Raw genomic sequence first — 24,199 nt, forward strand, 5'->3', positions numbered from 1 at the left:
AGCGACCTCCTTCTACTGTCTTTGACGGTGTTCCTCACATTGCTGCAGAGGGCTTTGGGTCCCATATAAAATACTCCCTGTTGACAGCTACGGCTTCTGGAGAACAAATGGGATTGTCAGAGCCTAATGGAACGCAAGGCTGCTGCTGCTGCTGCTGCTGCTGCTTTGCTCTCATTTTTATTTCTGAGTTTTTTTTCTATCTCATCATCTTCAGAAATGGACTGTACAAAGTTATTGGGGTTGGGACCTTATTTAACTTTTACTTTTACCCTCCTCAGGGTTATGGATAGTTGGTTTGGACATGAAAAAATGTTGCAACACAATTTCCACCAGTTTCTCTACTCAACCCTGATTTCAAGCTTCATATTTTAATAGATATTTCAATATTTATTTTTAAGAATTATTTATTTATGAGGACAATGCACATTAATGAATAGCCTACATCTTCAGTGTTTGGGCTTGACTACGAACAAGGAAATAAAGCCCTAATGCAGAGACATGATTGTGCATCTGATCCACGATGCACAAAAATGTAAATGCATCTATTCAACCTTCAACCTCCTCTGCTCTCCCAAAAAAAATCTGATTACCGTCCCTTCAGCAACAACAAAAATACCCACAGTAACTCTGAGGCCACTTTCCTTTCTTTCTGTGCAGTCCACTAAAGAGATTTAACATGTCAGTTTTTTTCTAGTCGAGTTAAACGCGAAACATATCAGAGCACTTTCAGCCACTGCTGCATCACTCCATCAAATTGTCAGTCAGTGGTGATTAGCATCAGTCAGTTTGTTAATGTTCCGGCTCCGGGGCCAAATTAGTTAATCAGTTGGCAGGTTTCCTTGAGGGCTGGACTTTTTTTTTTATGGCGGTGGACTGCTTTTACCCGTCATGGTGTCTTCCTTCTGCTCCTCAAAGCTCTGCAGCTCCTGCCAAGGTTTCAAGTGACAGTCATTCTGCCACTCTCTTCCTTCCTTGTTCCACTGGTTGGGGGGGAGGATGAAGTCACTGACAGTGGTAGTGTGTGTGTGTTTGGGGGTTGTGGGGGGTTGTGTGTGTGTGTGAGGGGGGTTGCAGTGATAAAAAGGGATGAAGGAGGAAATGCAGGCAGATCCACAGACAAGGAGGGAGGAAGACCCTATCAGAGGAAACGCTATAAACAGACATAGACATGCCTAAGCCCCAGAAGCCAGGTAAGATGGTCCAACCTGTAGGATTATAACCGAAAACCCACTGAGCAAAAAACAAAAGTGGAAGTTGACGATGCTGTGAAACGTTCAGATTATGTCAAAAAGAAAACAACAAAGCAATTTGAATCCATAATTTTTAACTTATTCTTGATAAGAAATGCTTGAAATGTAGACAAATTTGACTGAAATTGCATCACGATGATTTAAACAAGTTTTTATAAGATCATTAGTAATTATTTTGTCTATAGTTCACTTGTAATACAGACATAAAACCAAGATGCCATTTGACTTTTACTACCTCTACTATAGTCAAGATATGTCTTATATAAAATTAATTAGTTGGCATGTGAATCAAAGCTGTCAAGCATGAGCGTTACTCTGTGGTATGAGTTTTAGCTTTCAGTAGTTAGTGACAAGCTCATTTCGTCGTAAACTCTTCATTACTTGAAAGACTCCTGTCTTTCAAGTAATGAAGACATGAATGCAAAAGGATCAAAGCAGCATGTGAACAAATGAATATTTATTTATTACGTTAAGAGAGTAAAAAGATGATGTGATTGGTTTTAGTATTTACTCTGTATTTGTTTCATTTAATTAAATGTTCATCAAAAAGTATGGATCGCTCGGAAAGGGAGCCACTAATGGTAACGATAATGGATCTTTGAGGCTCATATAGGGACAAATGTGTTGTGTGAGGGGGAATCCTCTCAGCTCCTCGTGGTTCATTAAGCTGAGGAAAGCAGGAATGGTGAAGGGGCAAAAGTCGGCATGCCTACTGTAATGTCTAATGTAAAGTTAGGGTTATAACTGAAGAAATGAAGTAGCTGTATGTGATTAAGTTTTATAGAGAAACCTAGTTAGTATTTGTGTTAATATCTTGTACAAAGGCCTGAACATGTATAAATAACCCAATGCTGCAAAAAGAACCCAGTGACCCAACAGTTGCAAAATGTGTTGTGCGGAAAAAGCCATATTGCTGATTTATGCATGTAGTTTTTAGTTTCCTGTTAACCTAAAGTGATGAAACAGTTCAATTGAATGAAATTGGAGGATTCCAATTTGATAAAATGAAAAACGGGTATACAAGTAAGTAAACGCCTTGTTTCGTCACCAATACGCCCTGTCATTGCGCTGTAAACTACACATGTGAGATTCCAGCAGCATAGCATAATAACCTAACCATATACTGTATGCGCCATTAATACAACACCGTAATATGTGGCATTAAACTGTACAGGCTGTAGTGCATGTCGTAATGTTTGTGTCAGTCTGAAATATGCTCTGCTGCCTTTGTCAACACTGAACTCAAAGCACCGTAAATCACCTGTTCGCTTGAAACCCGAGAAACAAATGCATGCATGAGGAGAGGTGGGAATGAAGGCAGAGAGGAGGTAACAGATAAAAGCGGAGAGATGAGCAGCATGATTTGTTAGAGGGACCTCTGCCAAGTCAGGTGTAACTACCTTGCGTCGTATCTCTGCACCTCAGACACCTAATCTATCTGACCCCGATTGCCTCCCTCATTCTGTTACGCTGTCTCCTCCGCTGGCATCCATCTCCCCTTGCCAATCTGCAGGAAGTTTACCGTATCACTGTTATTGTGTGGAAAAAGTCAGAACTTTTTTTTTTCTTGTGGATTTCAGTCGAGGTATCACATTCTCTGTTATGGGCTGAAAGAAATGCAGTGATCTTTTTCTGCTTAGGGAGCAATTTCAAACTCCACCGGATAAAATCAAAAGTATATTTGGCTGAAAACAAAAAGGTGTCTTTCTTAGTTCCTTAAACCTTCACGTTGGAGACACATGTCATTTTTGACATATCATAAAAGACGTTCATTTGATAGACCTGAAATCTTTCCCCTCCAGAGCACTTTATACCCTTTGCCTTTTTATTCTCCATCATGCAGTAATTCCATCCCTACATTTCATTATATCTTACCAATGTGTCGCCAATCCAGCATCCTGACATCACACATATCATATTTCCAACAGCACATTAGTACCTTCTCTCAGGCTCCTCTTGTTCTTGTGTTTCCACCCATCCCAAATTGTTGCCCCTCTCTTGAACTTCATCACACTTTGGAGCCCCTCTGCCCCTGTCTATCAGCTGGTTACAGTCTCATGTGACTCCCCCCCATGGCGTCCTGCTCTCCATGGTTAAGGCCGCCCTCGGACGTGAGGATCAAGAAGAAGCACGCATCCCAAATAAACAGTCACAAGAATAGTTCTCAAGTGTAGGGGCTGTGGCCTTTTGGCTCCACGAAGGAAAAGACGCCTCTGGGTATGAGGGTGTGTGTCTACTTGGTTAGTGGCAAGTTGACCCAATAAAACAGAAAAAAACAGCACAGCAAAATCATTGTTTCTCAAAACAGCTATGGATTATTGACTTGTTTTTTGTGATGAACCAGTGGGCTCCTTGGAACGAGCCAGATGTACAATAATTAGACCTCATGCACCAGTGTTGATGCTGATAGTTGCAGGGTGCCAGGGTGGCTCCATTGCTGAGCATGTGCAGAAATAACAACCCAATTTTTAATTACCAGTAATACTGCTAGAGGCCAGCATGTCTATCCAAAACACACCGCCCTCCCTCACTCCCCTCGTAGGATGGGGCGGAGCAGGAGCCAGTTGCACAAAGACAGACTTTAACTATGGCTCAGATCAAACAGTGAGACTTAAGACATTTCTTTAGACAACATGTTGGCAAACCACAAATTATGAGCCATGTTTTTCTATTTTTTTGTTGTTTGGTGCCGCTGGTCAGCAGGCAGTGATGGAAGTACTCAGATCCTGGTACTACCACGCTGTGAAAATAATCCACTACAAGTAAAAGTCCTGCATTGAAAATGTAAAGTGTGTAATTAGGAAAATGTAGTTAAAGTATATTATCACTAATTGTTACCATGAAAGCATGGCTCTTAGTTCTGAGATTGGCTAACTTCTAAGGCTTAAAATAAGTCAATATTGTTTGTCTAGACCAGAGATGTTCAACAGGGGGTCCGGGACTCCTAGGGGGTCTTCAGAGTTACTGCAGGTGTTTTTTTAAAATCATTTTTTGTTTTTGTTGTCAAAACTTAAAATATGTCTGAAAATATAGGCTACATAAACATAAGTCCAACATATTAAAAGCAAAGCTAAATCGGCCTAATGTGATTTATTTTTATTTACACAGTATTGATGACAGGCTTACTAGCCTGTAGTTAAGGTAGCCATCCACAGATACAGTCAAGCTTCAAGGATTCACTGTGCTATATGTATGATTAGCATTAAAACATGATGTGAATATGTCAATAATTATTATTTTAATAGCTTAGTATTGTAGGGCACCGTAAAAAGGTATGTGTAAAGGCTTTAGGCCGCCCTACACATTATTGTAGGCCCAGTTTAATATGGACTGGTCTGTAGTGTTAGACCAGTCTTTTCCCTTAGATTAGATGGGTTGCACCAGCACCAGCTGTGTAAGTTCAACTAATTTGAACGTAAGTTCTAATTTAGGTCGGAGTTTAAGCGCTACTAACATGTTCAGGGTTGCACCAGCTGAAATGGTTTCCATGGCACATCGTTTTGGAAAAGGATGAGTGACCGGCTGTTTTGCGTTCTCCGGGATAGATTACACACCTTGGATATCTATGATGATTTGGATTAATACATGGCTTTCGTTTTCCACGAGCGGAGATACAGAGGATTACTGACCTGCTGGCAGTAGACTTGGGTTAGATAACCTTCTAATTAACAACTACTCATCAATTTGAACAATCACCAATCAGAGACACGTGTCAGAAACACCTGCTGACCAACTGCACCAAATGACAAAAAAGACAAAAATATGGCTCATGATTTGTGGTTTTCGAACAATGTTGTGGAGTAATCAGAAGGGAGAGAACTTTTAGAGGCCACAGTAACCTGTTAGAAATATACAGCAGTGGGGACATCGTCAGTCATTTGTCCAAAGATATTCTTCTGAGTGTGAGGAGTTAACAGAAGTCCTGCCACATTAGGAAGCAACAGCAGGTCTGCTACGCGTCTGCACTGCTCTGAGATTTTATACTACCAGATGTTTTTTTGCATTGTCACAGTCTTCAATGAGTTTTACCAGTAAAATGTTCTTGTAAGTGTAAGTCTTGTAACATTTTCTGTTGGAGTGAACAGAGCTGAGTGGCTTGACGCGGATACCTCGTCAGCAATGTTTTTTTGTTTAAAAAGAGTCTTAATTTACACAGAATTTATGGCAAATTAGTCCCACATGAGATCTAGAAGAACAAGACAGTTTCCAACAGATCAATCTAGACGTCTATCTGGAGTGAATCTATCTCAGTGACACACTATAGACCCGTCTAAAATATGTTTGTAAAACTGAGCCCACTGTGAAACATCTACGAGTCTATCATCTTGTTTTTGGAGAGGAGCAGTTGTTCAGTGGAAGGTTAAACCTCCTGTCCTGTCACCATATTGGCTGCAGGCTAGAAAGAGACATCCTCTAACCAAACCACCATCTCACAACTGGTCCAGTGTTGCATTACCTTATAACGAGACTATCATCAAGTTCCCACAGGTACAGTATGCACCCGCTACTTGATGGATTACAGACAGATGCAGAGTCAAGCGAATGCGCTATGAGGTCCCACAAAGAGAGGGTGAAAAGTGAGCCCTGATATATCATTAACAAAGTCTCTCTAAACACAGCCCAAGTAGCATATTGTGCAGCAGATACACAGCCAGAGTGAATTCCTTATTCCAAAAGCTTCCTCTGTGATTTGAGAGAGGCCTTGGCCTATTTGGAGTGCAGGCTGCGTTAATGCGAGTTGGAAGACCATAGGAATTGAATGGAAAGCTGAAGTGAATGACAGCTTAATACGGTATTTAAAGCCGCCTTTGTTTACCGAACACCACAGTTTCCTCATCCCTAAATTAGAGTTGCATTTAGCAATTGTTTTTCTCATGTTGAGACTGCTCTATTCACATAATAACAATTCATTCAAATTGCCAGGAAAGTTTACAGCAGTGCCATACAATCTAATCTTCAGTTTGGCAACCCTTTTACCAACCCTATTACCAAATCATTTTCTTTTCTCCTCCCTGGTTCATCCATAAATCTTCCTCCTCACGTGGCAGAGAGGAGAGGGAGGGGAGGGAAGGGGAGAGAGACATCACTGGTGGAATCCAAACAAGCCATAATTCTTATCATCATCATCACCACTATAACCAGTGTTATATACAGCTGTTCAATCCCTCACATTCCCTCCACGGTCCTCAGCCACAACAGGCTTATTAATGCATGACAGTAACAGTATACATTAAATAACAGCAATGTCAACACCTTTAAAGGTTTAACAACTTTGTGTCTCTGTTTTGTCTCAGTCCGACAAACATTATTAATGACCTTTTTCTTTGAGCGGTATCTGCAGAGCTCAGTGTATTCTTCTGAGATCAACATGAAACAGAGGAGTATAGTGTCATATATGTTTTGGATTCTATCCCTCCTGCAACAATAAAATAAACACAAAATAAAAATATCAGTTCTATGAAAAAGACAGCAGAACAATTATCTGAAGACTGAATCTCCAATTAAATCTTGGCAGTTTGGTGTCCTTCAGTGTAAGGGCTGCAACAAACACATTTTTCTATTATTAATTAATCTGCCAATTATGTTCTGGATTAATTGATGTATCGTTTGGTCTACAAAATGTCTTCAGAATGCTTGTTATGTTCGACCAACAGTCTAGTCTAGTCAAAGTCTACAGGTACTCAGTTTGCTACCATAGAAGGCTTGAAGAAACAGCAAATAGTCCCATTTGTCACATTTGGAGGCAGACTGAAGAAATTCAAAGCATTTTCATAAACAGCAATTATGATATGAGCTTGTTTGTCTGACAGTTCCTCACATTTGATCTTCTCAACCAAATAAATCCTTCAAATAAGTGGTATAGAATGACAAATTTGACCAGTCACTGAAACTTTTTAAGCTGTCATTTGTCATGAAAGAAATTATAATTATAAACTGTATAAACAATATCTTTGTTAGTTCTATTGTCAATAAAAAACGGTTTAATCCACGCAGGATAGAATAGACAATTTAGATCAGAGTGTTCTACATTTGTCCAACTTACAGTTTTAATTGAGGTTGGGAAAGAAAAAAATATTACGTGCCCCCCCCCCCTTTATCATCCAACTATGCAAACACTTCTCCTGTTCCATTCCTGGTCAGTGTGTTTAAAACCGGGAGTCTTACACTGTAAGCAGCTCCCTGACACTTTTTATTTATTATAGTAAGGAATTACTGAAATATCTGGTTTTACAACAACCATTACGAATCTGCATGTCAAGCTATATTTAATCGTGACTCTGAATGTATCCCCTTACCTCCTCCTCCTGCAGGCAGTGACATGATGCAAGTCAGATCATCAAGACTGTCAAATTAACTTGGCAAATGATTGAGTGATAGAGAGGGCAGAGGCTTAAGTGTACCAGATTCTGCCGACAGCACCGCTCTTCATCCTCATCATAAAATGGTGAAACTCCATCAGTCATGCATGCCCCCAGAATGGATGCCAGCCAAGTGCCAATAATACCATTGATACTCATCCACACACTCTGGCTTATAAATAGATTGTTTGAATATTAATCTTCTCTTTATGCTCCACTGCCAATATTCCTCATTTTGATGTATATTTAAATATTATGCAAATACAAAAACACATCTCAGTCATCGCCTGGTTTAAGTACAGTAGCAGCAGCAGCAGCTTGGCCACATGTGATCATGGGGCATCATAATAAAATGAGTTGCTTTTAAAGTGGGATTAAGGTGCTTTTAAGGCATTGAGGGATTCCCTGTTGAATAGCACTGCTAAATGTGCGTAGAAATTGGAGCGGATGTTTTGTTACTTAAAATATCACTCAGAAGCAGAGCTGCTCTTAATGCGGAGCAATCTGATTGGTTGAGTTCAATCTAAGTAGGTGGAGACAGTTTTCAGCTCTGAAGTTCATTATTAAGTTTGAAATCAAATTCTGAAATGTAACCAGTTAATGGCTAAATTATGTGTACCAAGACAGCTAGGCTGAAAGGGGCTTTCCAGCAATTTAGTATTATACTTCCGTAAAGTTTGGGGACTTGTAAGAGATAGAAATAATGTATGAAATACATAAATGTAATGAAACAATGCAGTCCCTAGTTAAGCTCCAAAAAATGCTGGACCTTACACCTCCCACAATGCAACTTGATAGCAGGCTCCAAGCTAAGATGATCCTGGTGATACCATTGGGGTTATTTTTACTAACTTTTGAATGCTTGCTCCAGAGAAATCAAAGCTATTTTACAACCATTTTAAACGAGCTGTTAATCTTGATTTGTGGAGTGCCCCTTTAAAAATAATCCTCTCTTACAATTTATTCTTTTTCATTGGGCTTCAGTTTACTTTAATGTGAAAAAGAAAAAGAGCAGCTGGATATTGATTCTCAAAAGCTGATTCTGTGTCTTGGTGGAAAACGGTCTTGGAGAGAACTAACTTTTATAGAACATAAGCGCATGTGTATGTGAGATGGTTTCAGCTTGATGTTGTGTGATCAGTCAAGATGCACAGATGTTCTTGCGTGGTTGAAAAAGACAAACCTTTTTTTCTGCTATACCTCGGGGCTTCTCTTCATTCGGCTTTTCTGAGTCGCCATCTGCCGACAAATAAACTTTTAGCATCTAAAGGAAATATTAATATTGGTTCTTTGGCTCTGCACTTTGAGGTTTACCTCAAACATTTTGCCTCCGGAGCAGATTGGACTCCTAGAAGTAACTTCAAACTGCGACCTGCTACTTGTTGGGTCTGCATGTATACAGCTACACATGGTAACATGAGCTTATAGTTTCACCTGTGACTGTCACACTTCAGTTCAGTTTAGAGGGGTGCAACTGGGTTGCTGTGTAAAATGGCACCCTGCGGGCTGCATTAACAGAGTGTGAGCCGTGCGAATATGTTACCACCAATTGGCGTTGTGCTCAGCCAGAGAGGAGGCCGCGCTGGCCCCACTCTCTAGTTAACACGTCTGCTGCTGCCATAGCTTACAGTTGTAGACACGCTTAAGTGACTTAATTTATTCAGCAGTACTCCAACATCAAGCTCCAGCAGAAACAAAACCACTTAAGTGGTGCATTCCTCAGCAGCAGCATTAGACGTCCTTTAAAGACACAGGTGCTCGGTATCAAAACACACATTCAAACAAATGCATATGCGGATATTGTACCCTTTTTTGGCCTCATTCAGCGATGAGAGAGAAAGATTTCAAGTTTCTAATGTTTGGCTTGGCCTGACTCCTTTGGCTTAACCGACTGAAGAAGCAGGAGACGTACGCAGCAAAGGAAGACTGGGAAATGTCAAGAGAGATTAACGAAGCACATTCCACAGAGGTTACCCTTCAAAAGCAAACCAAAGAGAGAGCAAGAGAGGGAGAGAGAGGGAGAGAGGGAGAGAGGGAGAGACTGTGGAGACGATGAGCACACAAATGTAAATCTACTCTTTGTTTTTCAGTATTTGTGTTGCTGATGTTTGTTTTCCGGTAAGATAGTCCAAAAGAAACACAATACAGGTTGTCGGTTCTCATTATAATAATCTCTGGCATGTTAATTCATAAATAAATGTCTGTAGAGCTGTACAGTATATGATATGATGTGTATATGATTATAACATGAAAGAAATAGTGATAAATGAAAGTTGGCTGGAGAGACGTTGTGCCTAGTCCTGACACATGCATTTTGGGAAGCAATGAACACTGAACAGCACTTAAATATGTTGGTTTTGGGGTGATGGGTTTTTATGTGGTAGGCCACAGCTGGAAGTAACAATCTATTTCCATATTTTTGACAGTTACACACTATAATTAGAAAACATTTTAGAGAATATGGTTTGAATGAAAAATGCATTCTGTCAAACACTATTATGCATCATAAATAACGGAGGATATGTTGGTTTCCAAGTGTACCAACTATAATAACAGCTCAGCGAATGTCAGGGATTCCTAAAGCGGCTATAATCAATATTTTTATATCAACAAATCTACGCAGCTTTGTATAAGGTCTTTCAGCTATAGGTCAGAAACAAATCCTCAACCCAGGCAGTGTTTTAAAAACCAACACATACTTATTTCACAAAAGAAAATTTCCCCTATGTCTCTACTTTGGTATTTTTACTTTATCTTAATCAGTTTATGGCCAGAGTCATGTTGCAAGGCATTAAAACCCTCAAGTTTAAAATATTAGTGATAAGCTTTTGGAAATAAAAAACGGTCTATAATTACGATGCAGAGAGCATCAAGTAATATGTGTATTTAAGTATCGACAGTGGCGGGGTCAGCGAAAACTGAGTAAATAAAATCATCTCACATATTTGTTAAATATAAACTGTCTCATCTTGCCCACTTAAGAACCCAATCCTCAGGCTCTTAACGTGAGACCTCACACCATCCTTGACCCCTGTTGGCCTGGCTCATTCTTCTTCTGTCTCCCCCTTTTCAGTTCCCACCTCTTGGCTCACCATCTTGCTTAACTCCTTTTTTTTCTTTCTTCTCTTCAGAAGTAAGTGGAATCAGATTAAAGTAGGACAAAGAAGCGGTGGGTCGAAAAAGTGCTGAGAGTAGGGATTTGCATTAAGTGAATAGGAAGAAGGAATGGAGACTGCAAGCGACATTATCCATTTAACAGATACCTAGAAGACAGGGAGACAGACGGCTGAAGAGTGAAATGATCTAGGCCAGGAGGACCGTCGTTGAAGCGTGGACAGTAATAAGAAAGGAGATGGATCCGCTCAGACACCGTGTTCATCAGTTGTGCATTACCTTCAGCATTAGCGCCAAGGGTTGAAGGGGCACAGTTGTCCTGGTTGTGACTTAGCGGCTGCTTACAGCTTTTCTCACAAAGCAGGACAGACAGACAGGCCTGTGATAGAGGAAGACTTTAGAAAGAGGACCTCATAAAGTGGGCTGAAGGAGAAGCAGGTCACTTGTGGATAATTACAGGAAAAAATACATTTTTGAAATACATCTTATCGACCTATCAAGTGGAGCTTCAGTAGAGAACAACCTTCACTAATTGAGATGCTGTAGATTTGCCCTATCTGCTCAAATTAAATATGAGCGTCGAGTATGGAACTGATGAAACTTAAAACAAAACTTTCAGCCCTTTTGTGATCCGGATCAAAACTTTCTATCATTTCCTTTCCTATTGGTCCATCACTTTGGTCCAACTTACTTAATTATCTTGACAACTATTGGGTGGATCGTGATGAAGTTTTCTACACAGATTCATGTTCCCCAGAGGATGAATCCTACTGACGTTGGTGATCGCACAACCTGTCCTCTAGCACCACCAGCAGGTTAACATTTGTGATTCTGAGTGAAATATTGTGCAGAAATTTGGATGGATTGGCATGCAATTTGGTACAGATATCCATTGTTAGCATACTAACATACCCAACGTATCCTCATACAGCGGTTCGTATGCCATTTTACGAAAAGTTATGCACAATTTTCCATGCATTACTGTATCCTACGAATGTCCAGCAACACGAGGGATCAGGGTGCCTTCACAAGCCCAGAACCAGTTTAGGCAACAAAACTACTTGTTTACATTTAGGAAAAGATTGTGGTTTGGGTTCAAGTAAGTACATTTGTAAACTCACGTAAGTTAAGTAAGCTACGTAAGTTACGTAACAAACGTAAGTTAAAATAAGTCAATGTTGAGTTTTGCTTGCTAAGCTAAGATGGTGAACATAGTAAATTTATACCTGTTTTACATCAGCACGTTGGCATTGCCAATGTGAGCATGTTAGCATCACATTAGAATTTAGTACAAGTACAAGCACAAAACACAAACACACTGTCCAAAGTTCAAAAACCAACAGCAGCCAAAGCATGTCATTTTCAACATATTAACTAATGAGCACAAATGCAAACTTTCTCGTACACAGCAGAAAACGAGATGGACTGACTATTATTTGACTTTTTACCTCTTATCCCTTTGCCATCCTTTTGTAAATACAAGTGTTTGTGTGTATTTTACATCACATCTCGTTCTTGTTATTTCTGGATATTTAAATTCACTTTTGTGAAAAGTGTGTTTTTTTTTTCCACACACTTTGAACTGCCAACATAAAATGTGCCTTGAACGACTTTAAATATTTTCACTGTGGTATTTTTGATGTTGCTTATTAATTTGCATTTTATTTTCTCTTGTCATCTGCATAACATCTTTCACCTGGGACATACAGAACCTCACACTGTAAACTATTTAAACCAGAAAAAATAGACAAGACTGTGCAGTGGAAATCTTATAAATTAGATATGAAAGGATGATCCTGATAACATCTATAAAATCCATGTGTTATCATCTGCAGAGGAGGTAGCAGCAACATTGACGTTCTAAAAAGTATTTTGTGGAAACTCAATTTACTGCACACAAAATATTGCTGGAAGTACTGCACAGTGATTGCCGAGAATCTCACCTTATTTATCTTACCTCTTTACAATGAGACAGCGCCCTGAGGCATGGTAGAAAGATCTTGCATCTTATGTTTGTGATGTTTTCTCATCATATATATTATTATTTTTAAGTTAGGATGTAAAGAAAAAGGTTGTCAGTTGGAATATGAATTAAGCTTTTTTACCATCTCTCAGAAATTAGCACATCTAATCTCCTATTAACTCTTTAAGGTGTTTTTCCAGTTTTTTGTGGGAACAAAATATTTGTTTTATTCATGTATTGTTTAGGAGAGCTTGCACTGGTTTTTGAAACTGCAGGATTTGGGCATCAGACACAGTGACTGCTTAAATCAGCACTGTTAAAATAGTTTAAAATATCACACACCACATACACCATTCCTAAGGTTGAAGACAGTCAAATAAGAGTTTCTGAGCGTCAATAACTTTCTCTCAAATCTTGACACTGACAAACCAAAACTCTCATTTGAGATCTTATATTGATGCGCAGCCGCTCCACTGACAATAAATGAGGCCCTGACTCGGTATTCATGACAGTTGGGACTTTTACATTGAAAAAGCTTTATAGAACCAGTTTGTGACATTAGCCCAGTTGTCTTAGGGTGAGGGTTGTTTTCAGTAGAGGGGTGGGATCGATGCTTCAGCAAGAACCTAAAGAAAGTTTTTACTGCCTGGTGCGTCACGGATCCCCTCTTGGATTGAAGTGCTGACAGAGGCATTAACAGATTGCGCCCTGAAAAACAAACCTTATCCAAAATAGAAGTGTTGCCCCCCCCTCACCAGTATGCCAGACAGTGTGCCAGCCTGGAACCCATGCAGAGTGCCAAGGCCGGGCCTTGATATCTTAGACCCACTGTTAAGTAGTCTCATGGGACACTTGCTCTGCAGTTGTGGCTTGTTGTCTGTGGTTTGGAGAGATGATAGCTAAAAAATGATGTCCTCCGTCATTTATGTGGCTCAGCCCTTTGATGTACGTTTTGCTTTCCTCTACAAAATGTCCCAAAAAAGGGAGGGATAAAGGCACTAAAACCTTCTTCAACATTTAAACGGCGGCCCTAAAGAGGTCACAGACCTGTGAAATTATTGAATTAGATGGTTAAGATGTGAATGCTGCCAAAGTACAATTATTACTCAACAGCTGTGTGCTTTAGTTTGTCTGGCAGACAGAAAGTCATGCCTAATCTACCATCTCATTAGACGCCCTTGAGCTTCTAAAGTAACCTAGATCTGGGATCCTGGAACTTTGATGTACTTATCCTATCAAAAGCATTTTTGTCTTGAGGCCGCCCCTTTCAGAATTTTTTAAGCCCAATTATTCCTCATGATCTCTGAAAAACGTACTTATATTTATCTCAGCCTCACTGTTTCTGTAAACCTTGCCTCATTTGAATCATGCACTATTCCCCTGCTGAAATCCAGTATTCTCTCTTTTGCCAGAGGCAAATCCTACAGAAATCAAGAAGAGATGCATAAACAAGGTTGCCTTAATGTAGTTTCCCTGTGCGGGTACTTGTCAATGTGTGTTTATGTTACTGAAATGAACCTGTTCATTATAAAGTGTATATTTAGTGCAGTTTTGTATTTTGTACAGTTTTGTATATTTATAAAGGTGCCGGATTTCTATTTGTAGAAATGCAGAGTGTCTATATGTTGTGTGCTTCCTCAGATTATATATATATATATATATATATATATATATATATATATATATATATGCAGATAAATAGAGTGATGAACAAGTGCCCTCAGTTATGTATAAAAATTATTATTAGTTATTGTCTCCTGAGGATTCAGATCACAAGATGCGGCTCTTCAAACAGTTTACCAAGTCTCAGCTCTGGAAGCCGTGACTATCCAAACACTGTGCTGCTGGTGTTGTATGATATGAAATAATGAGGATGTACAAATTATTTTACATAATTGTTGTTTAATTGCAGCAGCCAAGGGCGATAAGGCTGCAGCAGCCCCTGCTGGTAAGTGCCTTCATGACATCTAATCTGAGCCCACAAGCTGTGCTCCAGAAATCCAATTTAATCCTGAGTTACGCATACAGTAATCAGCTATTATGCAGTTGAACTACAATAACCACTGAAATACTAATACTTTAATAAAAGCTTCTTATAAAGAGTGTTTAATGTTCTAATAAATGGTTCTTCTTTCTCTCTTTTTCAGACAAAAAGGGTAAGGAAAACACTGCATTCAGTGTTTGTATGTCTGTGTGTCTGTGACTGTCTATAGATCATCAACATCCTCATCATCATCATCACTGTCATCATCATCATCATCATCATCATCATCATCACTGTCATTATCATCCTCATCCACAAAATAATGTGCGTTTCCCCTCATTCAGAGAAGCCCGTGGAAGAGAAGGGTAAGATTTGATGAAAAATAAACACAGAAGCAGTAAACTTCTGTGGTGATGGGACTGAGTGTGGGGATATGCATGATGCTACACACACACACACACACACACACACACACACACACACACACACACACACACACACACACACACACACATTAGCGCTGAGGACATGTTATGAGTTTATTTTGAAAACCAGAGATGATAATTAAATTAGATGGTAGGAGCAAAATAGAAGGTGTTTAATTTATTGATAAGCATCACACATTGTATGCAAGTACATGTATGCATGCACTGTATGATATATGATGTATGTGCGTGTATTTGACTTTCCTATTTTAGCTTGGGTATACTCTTCACAAACACACAGTCCATGCAAATTAATTTTTCACATTTGTCCTTCAGCAATCATTGTAAAAGTGTCTTGTTAGCAGTGTTAGCTTTCCTCATTTAAACCTTATGGGTGCTGACTACAGATCATGGTTTTTGACCAATTCTTAGTTACAACAAAGTGCAATTTAAAGAAGTAGCTCATCACATTGAGACTGCGAGTTATGCACTGGAGGGAAAAACTCTGTTAAAATGTATAGAGCATGTTTCACCCACATTACCTGCTTTATGACCAAAATTAAAGTTTGCATCGTTATTTAAATCCTTGTCTTGAAAGACGACTCTGTTAATCATGACATTAAAATCTGACTTTAAATTTTTATCTGAAACATCAGTAATAATTGAAATAAACTAAAAGAGAGTTTGTCTCATTTCCCTGTAATTAGTTAATCTGACATGCCAGATGCTCTGTTAACACAGAACCTTCTGAGAAGCCGTCATTGGAAACAGTTTGGGAAAGGGCAGGCACTTTCAAAAAATACCTGCCAGGTGAATGGATAAACCATCTGTCTATCACATCTGCCATTGTTGTTTTTAACGATCAGGCATCGTAAACCACGCCCGTAGCAGCCAGTAGTTCCTCAACGGACGCTGATTGGTGTGGTACGCTGGTTGTTCAGACACAAACTCATTAAGTTGGAGCTTGAAAAGATGGATTTTTGTGTAATACGTGATCCTGTGATTCTCGCGTGATCTTGTGATATCGCGAGAATCCAGCTACCGTGCAAGGTAAGTAATTAGTAGCACATTACATAGTTCTTTCCAGGAAACTCCTAGGAAATTACAGTATTGAGAATTTACAGACCTGTTGAATGAACCAATCATTTAATGATTGGTTCATTCTCTAATGATACGGACGACAGATACTGCCAAAATGTATAAAAACAAATCCATACAGAAATAAATAATTGGGGAAATTAAAAAGGATGAAAAATGCAATGGGAACATAATACATGAGTAAATACATTTAAAAAGAAATACATTTAAAAAGAAATGTAAAATAAACAAAACATAAATGCAAGATTAAATAACTACATTTTAAAACTTAATATCAATTTATGTCCCATTTATCAAATAATTAATTACTACATTTTTTAATATTATTTTGGGTACATTTGATGGCATGTGAATTTATTATTTATTTCTATTTTTGGCAGCTTCTCTCCTCCACACAATGATCCTACAGTCAACCCAATGCCTGACATACAGGAGAACTGACATGGGAGTACTGGCTAGTTTTTTGAGACATTCACCAGAGATTTGTTGTTCTCTAGACCTTTGTTATGTGCTTCTAACTGCGGCCACTTCATAATCGGTGTGTCACTGAGTGTCAATATTTTCACAACCTGCAGTAGGTCGCACAATGATACTGTTTTGTATTGTGTGTGAGAAAGAAGTCTGAGATAGATTCAGAATGGCTCCTTGCATTTCTCTTCCCTGTGTTCCTAAAAATCCTGTCCAATCCATGTTGAGGGTAATGCAAATAGCTAAATGTGTGAAATAATTGTGTGTGGGGGTAGTAGCCCACAGCGAGTAGCTACGTGATATGTGATATATATATATATATATAAATATATATATATAGTATAGATCAGTGTGCTGCAGCTGCAACACTGCACGCTTTTAGAGGATACAGAGTATGTTTATGGAGATTTTCTCTGCCAGTGGCACGCATTCAGTTATAAGTAATGAGTCCCCTGAGAGAGAGTAAAACATACTTTGTTGTACATTTAGAGCCTATTTGTGTACAGTTTCAGTTCACCTTGTTGAATTAAATGTCAATTCATATTATGGAGCAATAGCAATACGGTACGTGCAAGAAAGATGAACACACGTTTCTATGTGTGTGTATTTTAGTGTATGAGCAGACGCTTCCATTCAAGATGAATTATTGCATAAACTTTAAGTGGCTCGTTGAGAGTGTGTGAGTGTGCAGGTGCAGTGACGAGGTAGAGCACTGAGTTATACCACTGCTACTCATTTTTGCACAGTCCCTGTCTTTGAAGGAAGGGGAACACTGGCCAATAGTAATATAAAAAAACAACAAAGATCAATGAGCTAAAATAACATTCGACTTGAAAGAATATGGTTGACACAACTTTAGTTTGCTTTTAACAACCTGATCTTTTGTTTGACCTGCTGTAGCGTATTCACAGCCCATGTCATATTCCAATGAAGTCCTAAACAGCTAATATGTCCCCTTAATCCTCCACTGTGTTGTGTCCACTGTGTTGCAACAACCTGCTGCCACCACCTCCCTCTGATCAAATCTACAACATGTTCTGCCGTTTTGGTACTGGAAGCGTATCATAGATCAAAGACATTAGGTCATAGTGATATACACACAGGGTTGGCGGTTCAATCGCCAGCCCCTCCTGTCCACATGAAAATAAAGTGTCCTTGGGCAAGACACTGAACCCTGAATTGCTCCCGATGGTCAGCCAGTACCTTGCATGACAGCTTGTTGCCATCGGTGGGTGAGTGTTAATGGGCGAGTGTAAAGAAAATTATGCTTTGGATAAATGCGCTATAAAAATGCAGCCATTTACCATTTATATACCAGAGCAAGACGTTTATGATATAGTGTAAGTGTTGGCTTCAAACGATCAGGGCTACTTGACCACCAATCAAAGCCCTACACGGCAGATTATGGTGTTAGCGGGTTTCTAAATTAGCAAGTGTAAATTAGCTGCAGTTAGCAGAGCTACATTTTGGGCTATATGTAATGGACCAGAGGAAACTTACCTGAACATGTGAGTACATAAAATCTCAGACTTTCTTATTCTTGGTTATCTTCTGAACTTCTAGAAGGGAGGATAATATGAACAGAATACTATAATATTAAAGCCAGAAGATGAACTGAACTGTGGCAATACAATGTGACCCTACCCAATTACCTGAATATAATTTGGATCCAGCCTGACTCGGGGTCCCAGATCAAGTATCAAACACCAGGAACAAACTGCAGTCAATGCAGCAGTCTAGAAAAAAGATAAGATAGGAACTGTCTTTGTCCCGAGGGAAAGTGTTGTGCAGCAGTTGCAGTACAAAGTCGGAAATAGTGCAAATATAAAATATCAATAGGTACAAGGTATAAGTATAAAAATATCAATAAACAGTGGACAAAAGCCAAAATATAAACAAGGTTAAAGATTATAAATTGCTCATATCTTAATAGAACAGTAAATTTGCATGAAAACAACATAACTCACAGTTGAACACACGTGTAACAGGAAAACCACTTCATTAGTTTGGAGTGATTTCAGGAGGTCATTATGTTGTTTGGCCTGATTTGCACTGTCCTGTCTGAATAAGTGTGTGTGTGTGTGTGTGTGTGTGTGTGTGTGTGTGTGTGTGTGTGTGTGTGCACTCATCTGCTAAATTAAACACATAGATTTATCTCTAAAATGACCAATATCATTTACAGAACCATTGCTAAGCATTATTCTGTCATTGTGTGTGTGTGTGTTTATGTTCAGTCTGTATATGTATGAAATACTTACATTACATTATATCTACATTTCCACTCATTTGGTTCTCTAATCTGCTTAACCTGTGCCTATTCTTCATTAACAGATGTCCAGCCTGCTGTAGGTAAGTGCTTTGCTTTGTCTGTGTATAAGTGTGTGTGTGTGTGTGTGTGTGTGTGTGTGTGTGTATGTATGTATAGAGTTTCAGTCTGAAGATATTGTAGTTGTCTCAGTGAATAGGCTTATACTGTATTGTCTTTAATCCGATCTTTGATGAACAGCTTTGAACACACACACACACACACACACACACACACACACACACACACACACACACACACACACACACACACACACACAGCCTGAGGTGATCAGCGTCACTGTAGGAAGTATAACCCTTCATTGTCCACACTACTAATTTCCATGTACCAACTGTTTCTTTTCATTCAGCGAACAATGAGCCTAGGGATGGTAAGGAACACAACACACTATTTCCCAGCCTGTTTGTGCTTTCCGTTTCTCTGCTTGTTTTGTGTCAACCACTTTGTAACATGTATATCTGTTACTGAGTGTTGGACAGACTGAAAGTGTTGCTCCCAGAAGCCTGGGACTGCTCTGGTGACAGCCATCATTGGTGGTTAAGATCGAAGGTTTTCTCACAGCAGATGGATTCATTATTGCTTATGAACGTGATCATTCTTTTTTTGCAGAGATATAGCCTTGAAGATTTCTGGACATTGAGTATAATAATGATCACAGTAATAACTTTATTTATGTAACAAACAAAAGTGACAAAGTGCCTCACAGCAAATAGATAAAGGGACGTAGAAGAAAAGGAGGAAAACAATGCAAAGACACAACTTGAAAGCAGCTTGAGCCATCAGATAAACTGTCAGATGAAGCAATTAAATAAAATACAAATATAACAGACAACAGAAAAGTTTATGACAGCAATAAAACCAAAGTGATTAAAGTGGTTAGATTGCTTCCACCAAAGCATCCGAGAGAACGTTTGAGAGTGTTTTCAATGTGAAATGAACTGATAAGGTCTGGTTTATAAAAAGTGATATATCCTGCCTATAATTATTCTGGGTATATATCAAATGTTTGTGTGATATGTGGATATACTACAATATACTACTACTGACTGATATAACAGTGCAAGACTGCTGGTAACCACACTGGTAATATGATGTATGTACAACATGAGATTGAAGGAGTTTGAGACACTTATCTGGTGGTGCTCTGATCATAAATGGAGAATATACTGAATAAGTAATGACTGTGAAATTACACTACTATACGTTCTATGAATAGAGTATATTTTATGGATGGAATGGCTAGATATGTTACTATTTTAGTGCAGTAATTCCCAGTCAGGGATAGAATATTTAATAATCTCTGATTTTATGGGTCCATAAATTCCTAATCATTTCCTAATAATTCTCTAGGAAGGTTCTTAGAAAGAACTATGCAATTTGGCATTAATTATAATTAAATAATCAATTCCAATTGAATGCTTTTAGTCAGTGAGTAGCAGGTATAGCTGAACAATGTGCAATTTGTCGATAGGCAAAGTAGCAAAGCAAGTATTACAGGGGCCATAACACATATGTATGTAAAAACAATAAAAATAAATTAAAACAGACAAAAAAGTAAATAAACAAGGAATTGTCATTGTCATGTCAAATAACAACCACCCTGTTAAGATTAGGGAACAATTGTGGTCATGGCTAAAAGAAACCAAGGTTGACTGTTGAAACAGGAAACGATCAGCAGTCTCCCGTGTTAAAGTCTGACATCTTGACCCATCTATCCACCTGAACTCCTCTTGATGTGAACTTTGCTGCTGTAATAATTTAACCTGACTTCCACTTTTTGCCAAATGGATTAAAGAGTCACTAAAGGGCTTTGTCACCTTAACAGAAACATAATTTGTTCTTCTTGGGAGGACAGTCTTAAACTAAACTAGTCCCAAACTCTGTCTCTATTTTTCCTAAAATAAGTTCCAAATTACATTTATTATTTCCAGAAAAGTTTCTAGAAATGATAAGGAAGTTATGAGGAAATTCTGGGCCTGTAAAATGAAGTTTTACTGAATACTTTAAAGTGCTCATATTATGCTCATTTTCAGGTTCATAATTGTATTTAGAGATTGTACCAGAATAGGTTTACACGGTTTAATTTTCAAAAAACACCATATATTTGTTGTACTGCACATTGCTGTGGCTCCTCTTTTCACCCTGTGTGTTGAGCTACCGAGTGAGGCATCTCACTTCTATCCCATCTTTGTTGGGAGTCGCACATGTGCAGTACCTAGGTAAGGACTACTAGCCAGTTAGAAGCAGAGTAGGGCGGGCCCTGACAAGCAAGCTAGTGTGATCCAAAACAAACCCGCTTCAGCCGGTAACCATGTCTTTGGCTCAGTTGTTTATGTTTGAACCCGAGTCTGATCCTGAAACACAGGCAGAACAAACCAAACTAGCTTCACAACCTAGACTGGAGCAAGACGTTTCAGAGTGCTAAGGTTATTTAAATGTTAACACATTAGTCTTTCATACATTAACGTTTTAATTCTGCACTGTCTCCTCGACCTAGCGATACAGCTGTCTGAACTCTTCGGGCCTCCGCTCTAACTAGCTTAGTTTGAGGGCGTGCCACACTAGCAGCTAGACAAGCATTATAATGTGTGTTACAAGGTGATGCAAAATGACGCGCATTTGTTACAGAAGTAAAGGCTGGACTGCAATAGAGTTTTTTCGAGCACTTAGTGAACAGTGTTTTCTGTGGGAGATGGTAACTCCCTTTGGGCTTTTTCACTTTGTAAACCTATTACATGCACAAAACAGATATACAATACAATAAAGGAAAGGGAAAAAGCCAAAAAGCATAATATGAGCTCTTTAATGTGGGTTAAAGTTTGCTGTCCAAATTATTCAAAATTTAAAAACTTCCCTTCTCAGAACTGAGGACAGTGTCTGGAGATAATTTCACCATGCAACCCTTATCCCAAACACAGCAACTGTCCAATGTAAAACTGTAAGAGCGTAAACATTCAAAAGTGTCCCCTGGGTGCCATTCCAGGATTGGCTTTACCCATTTAGCATTCTAACTGAAACCTTTTAAATCATCCTGAACATCTGAACTGGGATCTGTCCTCGGGGGCACTTTTGATTAAAAGATCAAATTAACTGAGCCCATAAAAGCAGAGAGAGAGAGAGAGAGAGAGAGAAAGAGGAAGAGGAAGAGGAAGAGGCGCCGACGGTGTGGCTCTCTGAATTTATGGAGGCGCATGACCTTATTTGACACGTGACCCTGGCTCCATTCTCTCAGCAACTGCTCTCGTCCAATAGATGTCCACCCAAGGCCCTACTCACGCTACGTGATTGGTGGTCCGATGTTATCTTTATCTGCTGCTTGTCCATAAACCCTCTTTTCCTCTAACACTTAAGGCTCATTTATGCTCCCTTACAAAAACACATAACATCTATTTCAAATGATGTAACCGTCACTGCCCACATACTTCCATACGTCTTTTATGTTGGCATGGATGTTAAGCAATACATTACATCCACTAGAGGAGGCTCGAGCAAATTGGTCTCGCACGGACCTCCACTTTTCCTTTGTTACTGTCAAGCTCACATTTAAGTCTTGTCCAATCTCCTCCCAGCTGTTCTGTAGTAACTTTTTGTCCATGTGCCCAGGTGAAGTAAGTATAAATGTTTAAAATTTTTGACCAACTCGCCCAGCCTTTCCTCAAAAGGTTTTTAAAATATCGTTGTTACCTATGGTTATGTCTCGCTTGAACTATTGGCTACATTGCCAACAATGCCCCCACAATTTCCAGTGGTAGTGCTCCGTTTTGTCCGTATCTGTAAGCTTTCAGAAAACATGCACAAATACGGACAAAATGAGCGCCGAGTATGGACAGAAGTCTCCTGTATCTATCGTTGAGCATAAATAGCCTTTACAGTATGTCTGACCCTGTTTACACTTGGTTTTAAAATGCGTCTAGGGTGATTGGATCACAAGTGGACAGTGCTAAATACAAGTGTAAATTAAAGCTGCAAGCAGCGTTGGATGGGCCCTCGCTCCTCTGCGCGCGTCGGGGTTACTGGCGGGACACCGCTCCTTGCGACCGTGTATTTGCGTCGTCACTCAGACACTGTAAATCGTCACCAATGAAATGGGGACTCCCTGCTGAGTTCAATAATACCTGACATAAGACTCTACGTCATACATTTCATTAGCTGTGAAAGGGGGCATGGCCAAAGCATAGGGGTCAGGGCAAACCTTTACCAATATCAAAGGAAGTCTCTGCTGAGTTCATTGATACCTCACATAACACTCTACCTTAAACGGGTCACCAGTTATGAAAGGGGCGTGCCTTAAGCATAGGGGGGCGGGCCGCTATGACCAAAAGTCAAGTTTTGGCCTGTAGGTGTCCTCAGGCCTGGACCCTTGTCAAATGTGAGAAATTTCGGGCAGATATGACAATGTACACCAAAGATACAACAACTTCTTCTTCACATTTGAAGTCCATCAGATGAAATCTCTAGGAGGAGTTTGTTAAAGTATAGCACCTTGACTTTTAGGTCTATTTCCCGTTGCCACTAGGTGATGCTATGACTTTGAGCCAATATCGGCCTGTAGATGTCGTCAGGGCTGGACACTTATGAATCCTGAAAAGTTTTGAGCCAATTGGAAAATGTACACTCAAGTAACACCCACTTCCTGTTTTGATGGTGAAACGCACAAAATGGCCGCCCTGCCATGGCCACGCCCTATGACGAAAAGTTTTTCTTTTAATAACTTTTCATCTTTAAGGTCTTAAGATGGCACAGACCAAATTTGAAGTTGATCGGATGAAATCTCTAGGAGGAGTTTGTTAAAGTACGACATGTGGAAATGGCCAAAATCGCACTAATTTCGAACTTTCAATTCAAAATGGCGGACTTCCTGTTGGGTTTAGGGTATGGCTCCAATGAGCTTTTTTGTACGTAGTATGTTAAGCCCTTCAAAAAGGCGATTCATTTTCCGGGAAAATAATAATTCCTTCAGTTTCAATAGGGCCTTCGATGCTGTTGGCGCTCGGGCCCTAATGACCAACAGGCCATATTGTGATCCGATCACTCAAACCACTTGCTGAGGTGGTCTAGGATGCATTTGACCACTTATCTTGTGTAGGGTTAATGCTAATATGTCCTGATCCCTGTCAAGGATGTAACAGGAAAATACCTCGTCAATGCAGGATGTGGTGGTTGTTTTGGTGGCAGTGTGCCAACACTCTATAACTTACCCATTTTACGACGA

At 39.4% G+C, this 24,199-nt stretch overlaps 1 protein-coding gene across 6 annotated transcripts in view; it reads left to right on the top strand.

Moving 5' to 3' along the window:
* Window positions 1-1,058: 1,058 nt before the first annotated feature.
* Window positions 1,059-24,199, top strand: part of mybpc2a (myosin binding protein Ca) — a 63,727-nt gene continuing 40,586 nt past the window's right edge. For 2 of the 6 annotated variants that reach the window (XM_035996746.1, XM_031318633.2), the window contains exons 1-4: window positions 1,060-1,190; window positions 14,599-14,634; window positions 14,834-14,842; window positions 18,993-19,010. In XM_035996746.1, the coding sequence (XP_035852639.1) occupies window positions 1,169-1,190; window positions 14,599-14,634; window positions 14,834-14,842; window positions 18,993-19,010 (85 nt within the window). In that variant the 5' untranslated portion in view covers window positions 1,060-1,168. Of the gene's footprint in view, window positions 1,191-14,598; window positions 14,635-14,833; window positions 14,843-15,014; window positions 15,036-18,992; window positions 19,011-19,336; window positions 19,358-24,199 lie in introns of all 6 variants that reach the window. The other 4 variants (XM_035996743.1, XM_035996745.1, XM_031318632.2 and 1 more) reach the window with 4 other exon arrangements.

This window comes from Sander lucioperca, chromosome 21, assembly GCF_008315115.2.
Source record: "Sander lucioperca isolate FBNREF2018 chromosome 21, SLUC_FBN_1.2, whole genome shotgun sequence".
Lineage (NCBI taxonomy): Eukaryota > Metazoa > Chordata > Actinopteri > Perciformes > Percidae > Sander > Sander lucioperca.